This window comes from Raphanus sativus, chromosome 6 (assembly GCF_000801105.2).
Source record: "Raphanus sativus cultivar WK10039 chromosome 6, ASM80110v3, whole genome shotgun sequence".
In the NCBI taxonomy this organism is placed as follows: Eukaryota; Viridiplantae; Streptophyta; class Magnoliopsida; order Brassicales; family Brassicaceae; genus Raphanus; species Raphanus sativus.
In genome coordinates this window covers 14,922,399-14,938,217 of record NC_079516.1, presented here as the reverse complement: position 1 = coordinate 14,938,217, position 15,819 = coordinate 14,922,399, and the positions used below count along the sequence as shown (strand labels likewise).

Genomic DNA, 15,819 nt, shown 5'->3' with positions numbered 1-15,819 from the left:
GTATAAAAATCTATATTTTTTTGTCAAAATTCAAAAATTTATGGAGAGTTACATATTCAAAAAAAAATTCTTTGATCCATAAATCTTCATAAATATGAGATTAATCAAATTTGAAATTGTTAAATTTACTTGAGTTTAAACGTTATACAACACATTAAAAAATCGGTTTATTAGACACATCATAAATTAAAATCTAAAAACAGCAAATCATTGCTGACAAAAAAGGTGACAAAAAATAATAAATAATTAATTATAAATTTCTATTTAGTTTATAATTTTAAATATATATTTTTAAATATTATTAGATTCAAGTTTTCATTTTATAGAAAGTTATTTTATTAAACGATTATTTATGCGCATTTTTAGGAAACCACCTAATAGCCTATTCATTTGTTCAATTAAATTATCGACCATTAATTTTCAAATTCCTTAATTATTCTAGGGGTTTGGGAGGCAAATTAAGATCCGTAGGTGTGCTGGATTCGATTACTTGCCATGCATTTGTCATGATAATCTTCAAGCCTTACATTGCATATTATTGAGACCTTGTTTTTATAATTGCTTCCGGTCTAAAATTATTCAAGACCAGCACTAATGTTAGTGTTGTGTCGTTTCACCACTGGAATTTAATTTTATATTAGATCATGATCCGCTTTTGGAACGGTGGATATATATATTTTTTTATTTTTTTTTTGAAAATTTTAGTTTTTACATTTTAGTTTTTAGTTATATTTGTATTTAATATTATTTTAATTTTATATAATATTTTTTTAAATAAATGAAATACATAGTTGAACATGACATTTATGAATAGTTCAACGTTTTTGTTTTAATAGAATAGATAATTTATGTTATTTCTAAAGATCTATAACTGGAGAAAATGAAATTTCATTAAAGATAAAATGCGTTACATGTCAAAGCAATGTATACATGTAACTAAACACAACATTCTTAAATATATTTTTATTTGATAGTTTGACGAAACAGAAACATAGTCAGAGACAGCTAAAGGATGTTCACTAATGCTCACCACTGTTGCTGATTCAGATCCAAGCCCCTAACGGTCTGATTCATATTACTTTGAATCTGTTGTTGACGAATCATATCGCTAAATGCGGTTGAAGAAGATCCCATCTCAACTATAGGCATGGCAGCAGATGTAGTTGCAGCAGCATGGACAGATGAAGAAGACGCTCCATCGTTCTTACTAAGAATCTCAATCCTACGTTTAAGATTCTTTAGGTACTGCTCAATGACATTACCACAACCACGAAGATCACTTATCTCAATACGAGATGGTGAAGTCTTGCCACTAAGACAATCAAACATAACCTCTTTCATCTCCAACTCTTTGTTCTCTTTGGTCAGTTTCTTACATGTCTCAGTTTCTTTGGAGATCCTCTGTTGAAGATAAGACTGTTGATTCAGCATCTTCTTGGTCCTGTCCATCACCGGCAACCTCTGCCACTGGGACACAACCTTGTCCATTTCTTCTCTCGATGGCCACACCTCCGGGCTCAAGTCGTACGCACTGTCGATGATTACACCGACCGGGACGCCACAGAGAGTTGCTAACTCGTTGGCTTTCTTCAAGATACCATTCTTTCTTTTCTTGTATGTTGCTTTCCTTGACGACTCATTTTCGATGTAAGCCATCTTCACCTTTTGTCTGGTCATGATTAACTCTTTGTTTATCTTTTTTCTTGTGTGTATATTATAATTTGATAATAATGGATTATTGTTTATATATATATGTATACACATCACTGTTTGAATTATTTTAAATGGATGTATATTATCTAAATCTAAACTTATTTATCTATATATGAATATCATACCATTTCGAAAAGAAAAAAAGAATATCATACCATTTCGGGGATATTATATCTGAATGCAAGTTTTTTTCGGAGGAAGTAAATTAACATTCAGTTTTGGAGTATATTTATATTTTAATAGCCAGATTTACTTGATAAGAATGACACATGCATTAACAAGTGTCTGGTTCTCAATTAAGAGTGGCAAGTGCATGCAGTTAAAATTATTTTGCATAATTTATGAGAAATATGATTTATATGGAACATATCTATATTTTTGTAAGAATATATCATATAGAAAATATGCATACATATAGCAGAAATAAAAATTATTAGATATTATCGATTATAAACAGTAAGAAAGTAGAATATTCTTTTTAATTCAGAATTTAGAAGTTTATAACATTAAAATTTAAAATAAAGTATAAGATGAGTAGAAGATTAAAAAATAAAAATAACTATATTATTCGATTGTATAATTTTCTGTTATTAGTTTAAAATATGCCGAAGTTATTGTAATACCTGTAATCAAAATAATGAAGTGGTTATGAAAATGAAAAGAAAATAATTTTCCTTATTTTTAAGTTTTAATTTCTTGATTTTTCTAAATTTTGTGATACTTACACATTTTTTTCTAGCAAAACAAAATTTGTTGGGCTACAAAAAAGTCATAAAACTAATTAAAATATTTTAAATAAAAAATTAAAGATTAAGTATATATATTTTAGATGTTATTATGTTTTAAAGTTTTCTGAATCAAATAAATCAATTTAAAAACTAATTAAAATATTTTAAATAAAAAATTAAAGATTAAGTATATATATTTTAGATGTTATTATGTTTTAAAGTTTTCCGAATAAAATAAATCAATTTAAAAATGATTCTGTGTAACTTTTTATTATTATTTAAATCAATAGAAAACAATACAAAAAAATATTAATTTTATATTCACAAGTTCATATAAATTTTAAGATAGAAAAATAGAATACATCTATAGAAATTTAGCTATGATTGGATAAAATGCAAAAACAATAAAAATTAACATTCCAAACAAATGAAAAAATATTTTTTAAATTATATATTTTAGTTCTATTTCATACATGTATAAATGAAACATATGTTAATAATTTTTTTTAAACACATCTGCTAATTTTGGAAAATGCTACAAACATAAATATGAAAGAATGTAAACTATCTATGAAAATTTAACGCAAAAATATATAGACAATAACTAATTCAAAATTAGAAGATATTTTTCTCTATATGTAATAGCTATAAATATATCCGGTATAGAAATCTAATTTTTTTTGTAAACAATCTTGAATAAAAACTAAATAAGATGGGATTTTGTTTCTAATACAAAAAAAAAATTATAATACAATGTTTACTTTCTAACAAAGACAATTAAAAAATATCAAAATAATAACAAAAAGAATCATTTAGACCAATTCTTTGACAGTGTAGCACGAAATATTTAAAGGCGGATCATTTGATACGCATTGTAAAAAAAATTGTATTTCGTCTTACACATAGATGATGAGTTACATGTATGGGGTTTAGAGAGTGAAGATGAATGTGTGTTTTTGTTGCCTACAAGGAAAAAATATTCCTGGGTTTAAATAAATAAGTTAAAAAAAACTTACTTTGAACAAAAAAAAAAACCTTACTTGTTGTTGTTAAAAAGCCCACTTTGAAATAAAGCCCAATTTAAATAAAGCCCCATAGCTTAATCAGTGATTTCCATTTCCATCTCGCCGCTCTTTTCTCTTGTCGCAGTTCGCTTCTCCATCATCGCCGGTGTGTTTCTGAATTCTCTGATTGCTTCGTTCCGTTTCGTTTATATCAATTCTCTCCGCTTAGAAAACGCGATCTGATGAATGATTTATTTGAATCTTTTTTTATCTCGTATAAGTTTCCATACGATCAAGCCTTAACCATTTTAGATTTAGAGTTTAATATTGCGTTCTGTAAAAAGGATATTACTTTCTTGGGTTTAGTATTCCAGAACGAGTTTGGTTCGTTAGAATTGTCCTCAAACATCTGAGTGTCTACCAGGTGTTCGATTAAATGTCTTTGTGTTTAGGTTCCTCTTTGCTAATTGTGAGTTTTAATATTTACAATGTTTCTTTTTTGGTTTGTCTATTATCTTAATAGTTAATCTCTCTGTTTTTTTTGTTGTGTATGAGTGCTTCGTAATGGCTTTGTGTTTTTCTCATTTTGTTTCTTCAGGAGGAAGACATGAAAGTCAAGGTCTTGCGTATCCTTCTACTTCGTCTTCTCTGCATACATAGGTTCTTTGATGTTTAGAACATGATTTTTTAAGATGCAGCTTAGGTTAGGTTTGTTTCCTAAGATCTGTTCTCTTTTCATTAATTTCAGTTTTGATTACTGATGTAGATGACTTTCTAATAGTTTTTTTTTCTGGTGAGGACTCTTGTCGTTACCTCTCAACTAGTTCACATAGCTCAATGTTTCTTAATTTAGGATTTTGTTTCCACAAAAAAAAAAAATGTTTCTTCCTTGACTCTCAGTGCTACTATGTCTTTACTGACTTTAAAAAAACAGAGTAAGTTTCTTTGTCCCACTACTACATGTGTTAAATACATTCTCAATTCCAATATCTTACATTGTGAAAACATAAACTGTAGGTGGCACGCGGTTGCGTCATGGACATGGGATGCTCAAGATGAGACATGTGGGATATGTCGTATGCCATTTGACGGTTGTTGTCCAGACTGCAAACTCCCTGGAGATGATTGCCCTCTAAGTAAGTCCCTCCTCTCTTTTCATGTCTCTCTCTCTCTCTCTACACACACTGTTTGGTTGTTTGATGAATATCTTGTTTTAAGTTTTTCCTTTTCTGTTTCAAAAACTAAAACTCTATGCCTGATATTCTTACGCCTTGATCGATATGGTTATTGATCAGTTTGGGGAGCTTGCAACCATTCGTTCCATCTCCATTGTATATTGAAATGGGTCAATTCACAGACGAGTCAAGCTCATTGCCCCATGTGCCGTAGAGAATGGCAATTCAAAGAGTAACAAGGAGTGGAGAGAGATCCACCGTTTGTGTTGTGCTTTTTGAGTAGATATCTAGCATTGGCTTTCATTTATAGAGATGTGTTGGATCGTTGTTCCGAATTTAGTACGACCCTTGATGGATTGTTAATGAATGCAAATAACTAACCACAAAATTGCAGCAAAGAGTTTTGGTGCACTCTATTTGTGTGCATTTACAACTGCATGGCACATTGGTCACATGAGTCACTTTGAGTATTCAATAGTCCAATAGGAAAAATTCTTTAAAATACACGAATTTCTGGATCTACTGCATTGGCTTTCACTTTGAGACTAATTTCTATCTACTAATAATATATACGAACTATTCTGGATCTCCATTTAATATACGAATTAATATTCGTTGTCTATTAAATATATAAATTTTTGAAATTTGTAGATTTTATACATTATTTTAGGCGCTGGTGTTAACTATATTTTAGCGGAAATGATGACAACGTCAGTGTCTAAATTATGATTTTTTTTTAAATACACGAATTAATTTTCATTTGATAATAAAATATATGAACTATTTTAGATATCTATTTAACACACGAACTAAAAAAAAATTCTATTAAATACACAAACTTTTGAAATTTACAGATTTTACACATCGATTTAGACGACGTCAACTATGTTTAACATGATTTAGACGATGTCAACTATGTTTAATAGAATTGAAAACGATGTTAGTGTTTATTTAAACACGTGTTTATTTAAACAAGTGGTTAAACTGTGGAGGTAAAATTTCTTTAAAATCCATCTGATAGATTATATAGTTAGTTTTCTTCTCCATTATGCTTCTATAATGTAAAATTCTTTTGATGAAATTTCAAATATACTGATCATATAGTAGAAAGAAAACTATTTAATTTTAAACGAGTTTCTGGTTTTAGAATTAGTTTAGTGTTATGTAGTAATGATTCAATCAAGATTAGTTTATAGTTTTACACTTAAATAGAATTACTACATAACACTAAACTAATTCTAAAACCAGAAACTCGTTTAAAATTAAATAGTTTTCTTCGTCTTTTTCACGACATTGAAATCGACTCCATTTCGAAGAGATATAAAGGGAAAATCAAAGCGAAGAAGAAGAAAAGGAACATAGTTTGGAAAATAAAAGATGGTTTAACAGATTAGGGTGCCAAACTTGAATTGAAACTAACTTGAATTAGGACTCAATCGATTTGAGAGGTTTTGGCTGAGGGTGAGCGTTTTTTCTACAGTTTAATCACATGTTTAGTTAAAACAAACGTCATTTTCTGTTAAACATAGTCGATGTCATCTAAATCGATGTATAAAATATGCAAATTTCAAAAGTTTGTATATTTAATGGAAAACAAAAATTAGTTCGTGTATTAAACGGAGATCCAAAATATTTTGTGTATTTTATTAGCAAATAAAAATTAGTTCGTGTATTTGAAAAAAAAAATATTTTCACAAAGAACACATGCTTAGTTAAACCCTAACATCGTCAACACTTCAGTTAAATATAGTCAACGTCGTCCAAACGATGTGTAAAATCTGCGAATTTGAAAAGTTTGTATGTTTAAGGCAATGAAAATTAGTTCGTGTATTAAACGGGGATCCAAAATAGTTCGTGTATTTTACTAGAAAATAGAAATAAGCTTGTGTATTAATTTTTAAGGAATTTTTCCTAGTTCAATACTAATATTAGTAAGCTAATTGCGGACAAAAATAAATAAATCTCCATTATTATGTTTATTTTTGTAAATTATAAATCAAAAGATTATTCTATCACTCAAACTTGATGTACTCTGGAAATCTAAACCAAAATAGAATTAGCCAATAAAACATAACTCTTAGGAAGTGCTTTAGCATTCTTAGCCAAATTGTCTGCTGTCTTGTTCATTGTCTATGGTACATAATGATCTTGAAGTTTTGCAGTTTTTTTGTATTGATGCTAGTTCACTAACTCCGTAGAAACATTACGGCATGCACTATGTTCCTTGATCATTGAGATGACATTTTTGCAGTCTGTTCCAAAATTTTAGCATTACGTATATTGAATCTTACTTTCCGTTGCCAAATGAGATCATCTCATTCAGAATGCAACGGAGACAATATCATACTCTCCATTACCCAAATAAGATCATCTAATTCAGAATATGAAGGAGAGAATCGTATCTCGTTGTTCTCTTGGTTTAAAATGGTGCATGGAGAAGTGACGCAATGAATATCTAGCCTTGCGCCATGGCGACAGTAGCTTTGTGCATGAAAAGTATTAGATTTAGAGTTTAATAAATAGGATATAATACTTTTTTTTGTTTACCTATGATCTTATTGTTAATCTTAGGTTAATCTCTCTTGATCTATCATGTGTGTGCATGATTCTCCATGACTTGTGTTTGTGTTTCTATTTTGTTGAGTTTGTTTAACTGAAAAATTAAAATCTTTTCACTGAAGCTAAGATCTTAGCTATTTATTAACCTATGATCTTATTGTTAATATTAGGTCAATCTCTCTTGATCTATCTTGTGTGTGCATGATTCTTCGTGACTTGTGTTTGTGTTTTCTCCTTTGTTGAGTTTTTTAACTGAAAAATTAAAAAAATTTCCCTGAAGCTAGGATATTAGCTATTTATTAACCATTTCTACGACAAATAATTTTTTTTTCCAAAATATCTTGTATATATATGTTTTATAATCTAAACGAAAACATCTACTTAAATATGTGATGTGTGATGAAAAACAGTTCTTAATATAAAAATGGAGAAGAATATTCATAAAACACAAAGGATTGTTGTTTAGCTTATTTTGGTTTTATTTATTATAAAGAGAAAAAATAAAAAAATCATAGAATGAAAAAAACTCATATTTAAAATTCCACTAATAAGTTTCAGTTGAGGATGATAAAACTTGGTTTAGTTAGTTCTGAGTTTGTATTTGGTTTGATCATTGTTTTTATTTTTGAAGATACATTTTATTATATAAAGTATAACATACTATACTAATAAGTGAATATAGGCTAACTGGATCGATCGTTGATATTTTTATTACGCTAAACTAGTTTGTGGTTTGGGTTTCCATGCAGTTCAAAGAAAAGGTGTGGGTTTCCATATTTATGTGTGTGTCTGAGTGATTGTCTGTTTAAATTGTGTTGTTTCCCTCTTTCTCCATTGACTTGACAAAATGCAGTTGTTAATAAACTTTTTTTTCGAAACACTGTTGTAGATAAACTATTTTTATTCATTAGTAATTGATCATCTTATTATTTAGTACACTGCAGGCAGAAGAAGCTCCTTATCTATAGAGCAACTAGGAAGTGTGAGAGACATAGAGATGATCCGAAGAGGAAAAAGTGTTTCATGCATCAGCAAGTCTCTTCTTCTGACTCTGAGAGGAGAGGCTTGAGCGGAGGAAATCTTGTTTCGCAGGGTTCTTGACAGTCCCACTAATGAATCTCTGGTACCATTTGCCAGATTCTTTGAGGTTTCTGTCGTTGAGATCAGCCCAATTAACATAACTAAGTCCAAATCTGACGGTAAAGCCTTTACAGAATTCATAATTATCACCAAGGGCCCATGCAAAGTATCCTCTCACGTTAATACCCTTCTCGCTGTAAACAATAACAATCATATATATATATACTATTTAAACAAGAAGAAGAAAAAGAAAATAAATATTGGAAGAAAAACATGTAGAGTAGCATCCACTTACTTGATGACCTTACGAAGAAAACATAGATGACTACAGAGATAATCAATTCGCCTGTAATCCGCAATAGCCTGCTCACGGTTTTCTGAATCGGGCGTACTAAATCCTAATTAAACCGCAATAACATGAAAAATATTACACAATATTTGAAAGTTAGTTTCTTGGACTAACACCAAAATACACTAATTATGATGTGTAGTATATATGAAAAGAGATGAGTAGAAATATGTAGAAACACACCGTTCTCGGTGACATAGATTAAAGGGTTGCCGTATTTGGTTTTGAAGTAGTCCATTACGTAATAAATTCCTTTTGGGTAGTAATAGCTGTTGCCGTTGTCTTTGTCTTCAACGAACTGACAAAATGGAAGGAAACATATTTATCAAGAAAAGATAATTAGGGTGTTGTATTTAAAAATTGAATAATGAAAGAGAAATCATAAGGGTGGGTGCATTCATATATACCAGTGGACCAATAAATTCACCACGTGAATTTTTATCTGTAAACACAAAGATAAAATAATTGATGATCACTAACAAGGTATGTTATAACAAAAAGGAGATAGAACATATATATATATATATATATATATAGGAAATATTGTAACTAAGTGGTAATGTTGTAGTACATGAGAGCTTTACGCCAGCGTCATCCTGGGCAGTGTGTTTCGGTGAAGGATAGGTGTTAGGTTTCGGCTGAGCGTACTGAGTGACGTAATAGTTGAGACCAAGAAAATCATATGAACGGGCAACGAGTGCGGCTTCTTCCTCGGTAAAGTTGGGAAGCCGACTACCCACAATCTGCCTCATGATATCTGGGTATCTACCCTTTGTTAGAGGCTCCATGTACCTGATCCATGTATATTTTTGTTTCATTATAAATACATAATGATACATTTTTGGTAATATATAAAATTATATATACCATCCATGGAAGAATTGGTTCATCCTCTCAGCTGCTTCTATGGAGGCCGGATCAGACTCATCAAATGGAAGAAACCATCTTGTTATCATCACAGGTCCAATCTTCCCTCTTTGGAACTGTTGGTCAAGTGATATATAAATATATATGACTATAAATTAGAATCAGATATGTTAGGTTCACTCCACCTTAATTTTCACATATGGAGACAGACTCACCTTATATTTGGTCCTGTAAAGATCGACGACCGTAGCATGAGCAAGAAGCTGGTTATGTGCAACGATGTAGGGTTCTGTTGAAGAATTTCCGCCGTAACATCTGTGCTTGGTATCAACCATAGGAGAACATCGACCGGGTGCATCTGTTCCGATCGCATAGCCTCTTGTAGGCACTGTGTATAGCTGGTTGATCGTGATCCAATGCTTTACCTTTCCACCAAATTCTCGGAAACACAGATCCGCATAATCTTTGAAATCTTGGCTGTGCATATTAGTATAGAATCATTTTCAGTAATACATGAAATTAAGACTAAATCTTCTTCTTCCATCACTAATAATTTTCACTCTCTTCAAATATAATTAAGAAGCATGGCACATACATGATCTGGCGGTCCAAGAAACCTTCATACTCATCTTGGAGTGTTTGAGGAAGGTCCCAGTGAAAGAGGGTAACGAAAGGCGTTATATTCTTTTCGAGGAGTGCATCTATGAGGCTGTGGTAGTAATCAAGGCCTCCTTGGTTCACTCCCCTACTCACTTTTCCTTCTGCTCATGTATATATACATCGTACAGTAATTAGTACTCTTCCAAATAAATCAAATGATGCCATTTGAAATACAAGAATATATATACATTGATCGATACTATATACATACTTGGAATGATTCTTGACCATGCAAAGGAGAATCGGTAGCCAGTAGCATTGATTTCGCCCATCACGTCTACATCTTTCTGCAGTTTACATATTAGTTTTAATCTCATGTCAGTCCACACGTATATTTTATACATATATAGTTCAGTCATGAGTATCAATATATTAACCTGCCATCTCGTATATGATTCACAACTAGTGTCTCCATTCTTCAAATCTGACCCAGCTTTCTCTGAAATTAGTTACAAATACATTAAAATGTGTATATGTAACCAACATTCCTCTCAGATATAAATATAGATGTCACCGTGCAAACGACATACCTGGGTATCGGTGACTGAAGCCATCCCAAATGTTAACACCGCGACCTCTCCCTCCTTCGATCTGAAATAAAAAGAAACAATCATGCAACGAAGTTGGATATTAGCATTTTTGAATACTATTTTCTATATATTCAAAAATATGGTATGGCAACATTTTTTGCATGCCTGGTACGCTGAAGATGCAACACCGAAGATGAAGTCTTTTGGGAAGTTTTTACTGCTTAAACGAGCAGTGTTATTACATGTGAATGGTTCATTCTCTTCGCAAGTAATTTCTTCGTAAGCTTTGCAACTCGCAGCAGCTAATAGAAAAACTAAAGCGAGTCCATGAAGAAGCTTCATGGTTAAATCTGTTGATGTATGTGTTGTGTTGTATGGAATCTTGTGCCCATCTAGGGTTTATATAGGCCTTCATAAAGAAGAGTGACGTATGTATTTTCTTGTCCTGATATTTTGGGAGAGGTTTAGGTGGGATGAGTCCCGTGGGTTCGCTTACTTTAGCTAATGTCACCGATATGTTTTATATTTATTGTTTTGTTTCCACTTTCTAGCTCTTTAATTAATCTTTTCATTATCTAGTGTAAGTATTTTGTTTCTGTTTCTGAAACTTTTATATTTTGTTTTTTTTTGTTACATAGCACATATTTGTAGTTCTTAACCGGAACACGACTTGGAAAACGAACTGTCACATCTTCAAATTGATCCGTCGACAGTGATGCGATGCAGCATGTATATATCGAAGGTTTAGCGCAAAACTAGAATGACACACTTCATCAAGATTTGTGTAGTAGATATTCAAATTTTCGTAATACCCATTAAGTTATTAAAATGTTTATCGAAATATTATCAAGTGTTTAGTCTAGACTAACACTATCCAAAGCCACAGATTTCTTGACCCCCTTCTGTGGTAATCGAGACATTTCCTTTTTCTGCGTGCAAAGCTTTATGCTGTAGACAAGGAAGAAAAATCACTCAAACGGCATTGACTTCTGCAAATCAAACGTCTACACCATTCATACCTCTCAACGGATAATTCTTTTCAAAATGGCTCAACACTACTTGCTTCACATGAGTTTCTTAGCTTATTTCTCAATGTAATTATCATGCTGATCTGTAAAACTTCACATTTTTAAATTCAGATGGTTTCTTTAAGTAAAAAAAAAAACACTATCCAAAGCCACACTTATCACAAGCCTCACCGCTCACAATCACAGCATACTTTATGGTTTTGACCTCTCTATATGTGCTTTATTCCATGAGACCGGTGTCTCCGAAAGACAAAAAGAAAACGAAAACAAACCACTTTTTTTTGTTGCTTTTTTGGTATCGTTTTAAATGATAGGAGGGTTTGAACGGATACGGAAACGTCACTTCCAGATAGATAAGAATTATACTTAAGTATTACCTATAGTTTTCTTCCTATATAGTTTTACTCTAATACTCTAAGTTAGACTTTATACTTTCTACTTATATAAAACCATATACACATATATAATTTCTATTGATAACACTATTTAACCTATAGTTTTTATAATTCATACGTTTTGTTATAAATAGCCATATTACATATATTTAGTTTCTACAGATAAATTCACTACAAAAAGGATCATATTACATCACTTAAATAGAATCAGAAAAATAGGTGTCACCAACTTGAGTTTTAAATCAATTATTTACGTAGCACATATATATACCTTAACATGTATTATAATATTGCACTAGGTGACTCTCTAGTACTCTTGCGAGAATATAAGAGCAACTCCATTGCTGAACCTCTTTAATGAGGTTCTAAGTAATTTTCCAGAATTAATTTAATTAATTTTAATTAATTATCAAAAGTTAAGGAGTTTCAAGCATTTTGTAAGTCTATTGGTGAATCCCAAAATGAGGTTCTTATGAATTTTTTTTTTTGCAACTCATTGGAATAAAATAATATTATAAAAATTATGAAAATAAAATTATGATTATTGAAAAAACAAATATTAAACATACAATAATTAGGATCATACACTTATTAGGATTATTGGTTTCCAAATTTTGCAAATATATTTGCAATTAAATCGGTCTTCAAACGTTCATGTATGCTTTGGTCGCGAAGATCCTCCAAGTGGGAATTATATTACCGAGATTCGTAGGCATGTCGGTAGAGAACGATAAATCCACCTCTGAACTTCTGCTTATTTCTCCTTCTAACCACATATTTGTATCGTATTGATAAGTGTATCCATCTCGTTCGTCTTCCACTATCATATTGTGTAGTATGATACATGCTCTGATAATGTTGCTGATTTTCTCCTTGTCCCAAAGAAGCGCCGGGTCTCTAACAATTGCAAAACGAGCTTGCAAGACTCCAAATGCACGCTCGACATCTTTTCTGGCGCTTTCTTGACGTTCTGCAAATAACTTCGCCTCAGGACCTTGAGGAAGAGAGATGGATTGGATAAAGGTAGGCCACTTTGGATATATACCGTCGGTGAGGTAGTAGGCCCTATGGTAGGTGTGACCGTTGACGGTGAACTTAAGTTTTGGAGCTCGACCATAGATTATGTCATCAAAAACCGGAGACCGATCAAGGACGTTAATATCGTTTAAGGTACCTGGTGGTCCAAAAAACGCGTGCCATATCCAAAGGTCTTGTGAAGCTACCGCCTCTAGAACAATAGTTGGCTTTCCTGCACCACGTGTATATAGACCTTTCCAAGAGTGTGGACAATTTTTCCACTCCCAATGCATACAGTCAATGCTTTCTATCATCCCAGGGAAACCGCGTACCTCTCCGATATCAAGTAGTCATTGAAGATCTTCAGGTGTGGGTTTTCGTAGATACTTCTCTCCATATAAATCAATGATTCCTTGAGTAAATTTTTCCAAACACAATAAGGCGGTGGACTCACCCATGCGGAGATATTCGTCCACCATGTCCCCGCACAACCATAGGCTAACATACGAATTGCCGCAGTACACTTTTGTAGTGGAGTTAGCCCGAACCGTCCTACTGCATCTCTTCTATGCTGAAAATAAGGAACTTCATTGGAGAAGCGATTAACAATCCTCGTGAATAATGACCGGTTCATTCGGAAACGGCGCCTAAAATACTCAGGTGGATAAGTCGGCTCCGCACTGAAATAGTCATTCCATAAACGGTTGTGCCCATCCTCGCGGTTTCTTTCTATGTATGCTCGTCTCCTCGGTACTGGTGGTTGATAGTCCAACATGGTGTTGTACATTTCTTTGTTCTTCGAAATAATCTTCAAACCTGTTTTCTAAATTCCGTTCATCATCGTTGGATGAGGATGCCATGTTTCCTGTAATAAAAGAATTATAAACTCTGTTCAAATATTATATTGAAAGTTATGAAATATCAATTATTATATCAAATACTATATAGATTTTCCTTGCAATATTACATGTATATATTGATCTAAAAAATATCAATTATTATATCAATCAGTCGCTTGTGATAAAGATTTTCCTTGCAATATTACATGTATATATAGATAGGTTCACATGGGCTTTGCAGTATATTTTGAGGTATCAAATAAAGAAATACAAAGATAGGTTGACATGCTATTTCAATCACTCGCTTGTGATATGCAAGTAAACAAGAACAAGAAGAAAGAAACATAGAAGCATAAACCAAACTTACAAGATGCAGAGAGAAAGTAAAGAAGAAGCAGAGAGAAATACAAAGATGTTTTAATAGAGATAAACAAACACAAGTTTACATAGGTTTTAAATAGAGAAATACAAGTTCATATGATAACAGAAATAAAAGATAGGTTCACATGACATAAAACAACAAGAGATAGCTAGGTTCACATGACATAAAACAACAAAAGATAGCAGACTCCTCTCTGCTCCCGTGCTCTTCTATTCCACCTGTGACAGAAAGACAACAAAGACAACTCATTAGTTAGGCAAGAGACAACAAAGACAACTCATTAGTTAGGCAAGAGACAACAAAGACAACTAACTCAAACAACTAAAAGCTTATCCTAAGTAATACCTCACTGGAAAGACAAACTTATCCTAACATTTCAGACATCAGTTTAAGTTTAAGTGACTCTTCCATTTCTGAAAGAGGGTCACGCTTCTCAAGCAACTTCTCAAGCAACTTCTGCTTGTTCAGTTTGTCTTTCATCTCCAGCACACTTTTTATCTCTGTGTGTTTAGACTCCTCTTGAACACCTTTCTTTTTCTTAGCCGCTTTAGCAGCCTTGATACCCGGAGGCCTAGCACCAGGGACCTCCTCTTCGCCTTCACCAGTCTTCCGCTTCGGTGTAGCAAGATTGCCAGGCTTAGCCAAAAAGCACCATTTCTGGTCATGCCTTAGCTCTCTCCAAGCATGCTCCATAGTGAACTTACAACCATGGTCACTGAAGAAAAAGTCGAGTGCTCTCTTCATCACATCATTCTCATTCTCACCGCTTGCTTGGCCCCTCAATGCCGCATCATAGCAACCACAGATTTGCAGGTTAAGTCATTAAGCCTCCCCCACCTTTGCTTGCACTGACCTAGCTCCCTAGGGGAAAACCCAGCATGTTGAACACTTGAGTTGTAGTACTGGAGGATCCTTGACCAAAAAGTCCCCAACTTTTGCTTATTCCCAACGATTGGATCCTTGCTAGTGTTGAGCCAAGCGCTTATGAGAATAACATCCTCCTTCGGAGACCATTTCCTCCTCTCTTTGACAGTGGGTGCCTCTGAGGACTGGCTGCTAAAAGCTGGAAGATCAGCTGAGTCGAGGTCTATGGATTGAGAACCTGAGAGGTTCTCAAACCCTGGAGTGCTAAATTCACCGATTTGGCTTGTTAATAGGCTAACATACCCTGTAGAATACGATGCCATTTTCTAAGTTTGTGGGTTTTGGTTACTTTCTGTGGCTGTGGTAAGCGTGTGTTTTATGGTGGTTTTAAAGTAGTGTTCTTGGTTTAATGATGTATTTACTATCTAACCTAATCCTAACCACCACTCTAGGATAGTTCACATTTAAACAAGCTAGATACTTTAATTAACTTTAAAGACCAATCAACTCAATGCAGTTAGGAAGTTTTTCATTAATTTTTTCAGAAACAATTAAAATAAAAGACACTCAAGCTATCCTATTTTTCACAAGACACTCAAGCTACTTTAAAGTTTGAAATGAACTCGAAG

General features: G+C 32.7%; 5 protein-coding genes across 7 annotated transcripts; 1 reads left to right on the top strand and 4 right to left on the bottom strand.

The window, feature by feature from the left end:
• Positions 1-872: 872 nt before the first annotated feature.
• Positions 873-1,698, bottom strand: LOC108809810 (agamous-like MADS-box protein AGL80). The gene has a single exon (XM_018581949.2). It carries the CDS (start codon positions 1,675-1,677, stop codon positions 1,027-1,029), a length of 651 nt encoding a protein of 216 aa, XP_018437451.1. The 5' UTR covers positions 1,678-1,698; the 3' UTR covers positions 873-1,026.
• A 1,833-nt stretch (positions 1,699-3,531) lies between these two features.
• Positions 3,532-5,053, top strand: LOC108809128 (anaphase-promoting complex subunit 11). Of its 3 annotated transcripts, none has more exons than XM_018581259.2 (4): positions 3,532-3,611; positions 4,044-4,380; positions 4,463-4,581; positions 4,741-5,053. In XM_018581259.2, exons 2-4 carry the CDS (start codon positions 4,283-4,285, stop codon positions 4,854-4,856), a joined length of 333 nt encoding a protein of 110 aa, XP_018436761.2. In that variant the 5' UTR covers positions 3,532-3,611; positions 4,044-4,282; the 3' UTR covers positions 4,857-5,053. The 3 variants fall into 3 exon arrangements, with proteins under 3 accessions (XP_018436761.2, XP_056843753.1, XP_056843752.1); XM_056987773.1 differs by having other exon boundaries at positions 3,573-3,611; positions 4,044-4,105; XM_056987772.1 differs by lacking the exon at positions 3,532-3,611 and having other exon boundaries at positions 3,618-4,380.
• A 3,009-nt stretch (positions 5,054-8,062) lies between these two features.
• Positions 8,063-11,044, bottom strand: LOC130496900 (myrosinase-like). The gene is made up of 12 exons (XM_056989548.1): positions 10,831-11,044; positions 10,666-10,726; positions 10,513-10,574; positions 10,347-10,422; positions 10,071-10,236; positions 9,691-9,952; positions 9,476-9,591; positions 9,180-9,400; positions 9,016-9,050; positions 8,792-8,906; positions 8,555-8,657; positions 8,063-8,453 (listed from the first exon to the last, which is right to left on the bottom strand). Exons 1-12 carry the CDS (start codon positions 11,005-11,007, stop codon positions 8,201-8,203), a joined length of 1,647 nt encoding a protein of 548 aa, XP_056845528.1. The 5' UTR covers positions 11,008-11,044; the 3' UTR covers positions 8,063-8,200.
• Positions 11,045-12,732: 1,688 nt separating this feature from the next.
• On the bottom strand, positions 12,733-13,574 carry LOC108835332 (uncharacterized). Its single transcript, XM_056986994.1, has one exon. It carries the CDS (start codon positions 13,417-13,419, stop codon positions 12,733-12,735), a length of 687 nt encoding a protein of 228 aa, XP_056842974.1. The 5' UTR covers positions 13,420-13,574.
• A 1,115-nt stretch (positions 13,575-14,689) lies between these two features.
• LOC130495582 (glutathione S-transferase T3-like) lies at positions 14,690-15,513 on the bottom strand. The gene is made up of 2 exons (XM_056986993.1): positions 15,180-15,513; positions 14,690-15,096 (listed from the first exon to the last, which is right to left on the bottom strand). The coding sequence occupies exons 1-2, from the start codon at positions 15,511-15,513 to the stop codon at positions 14,690-14,692; spliced, it is 741 nt and encodes a 246-aa protein (XP_056842973.1).
• Between the last annotated feature and the right edge of the window lie 306 nt (positions 15,514-15,819).

What these genes read in the sequence shown, in the direction of transcription:
- LOC108809810 (XM_018581949.2), bottom strand. Translation starts at nt 1,677, where the DNA reads ATGACCAGACAAAAGGTGAAGATGGCTTACATCGAAAATGAGTCGTCA.
- LOC108835332 (XM_056986994.1), bottom strand. Translation starts at nt 13,419, where the DNA reads ATGATAGAAAGCATTGACTGTATGCATTGGGAGTGGAAAAATTGTCCA.
- LOC130496900 (XM_056989548.1), bottom strand. Translation starts at nt 11,007, where the DNA reads ATGAAGCTTCTTCATGGACTCGCTTTAGTTTTTCTATTAGCTGCTGCG. An exon ending in CTTCAGTCACCGATACCCAG is followed by an intron (nt 10,575 to 10,665) that starts GTATGTCGTTTG and finishes AACTAATTTCAG; the next exon opens with AGAAAGCTGGGTCAGATTTG. An exon ending in CGCTGGCGTAAAGCTCTCAT is followed by an intron (nt 9,051 to 9,179) that starts GTACTACAACAT and finishes TTGTGTTTACAG; the next exon opens with ATAAAAATTCACGTGGTGAA.
- LOC108809128 (XM_018581259.2), top strand. Translation starts at nt 4,283, where the DNA reads ATGTTTCTTAATTTAGGATTTTGTTTCCACAAAAAAAAAAAATGTTTC. An exon ending in ACTGACTTTAAAAAAACAGA is followed by an intron (nt 4,381 to 4,462) that starts GTAAGTTTCTTT and finishes CATAAACTGTAG; the next exon opens with GTGGCACGCGGTTGCGTCAT. An exon ending in TGGAGATGATTGCCCTCTAA is followed by an intron (nt 4,582 to 4,740) that starts GTAAGTCCCTCC and finishes GTTATTGATCAG; the next exon opens with TTTGGGGAGCTTGCAACCAT.
- LOC130495582 (XM_056986993.1), bottom strand. Translation starts at nt 15,513, where the DNA reads ATGGCATCGTATTCTACAGGGTATGTTAGCCTATTAACAAGCCAAATC. An exon ending in GTTTTCCCCTAGGGAGCTAG is followed by an intron (nt 15,097 to 15,179) that starts GTCAGTGCAAGC and finishes TGAGGGGCCAAG; the next exon opens with CAAGCGGTGAGAATGAGAAT.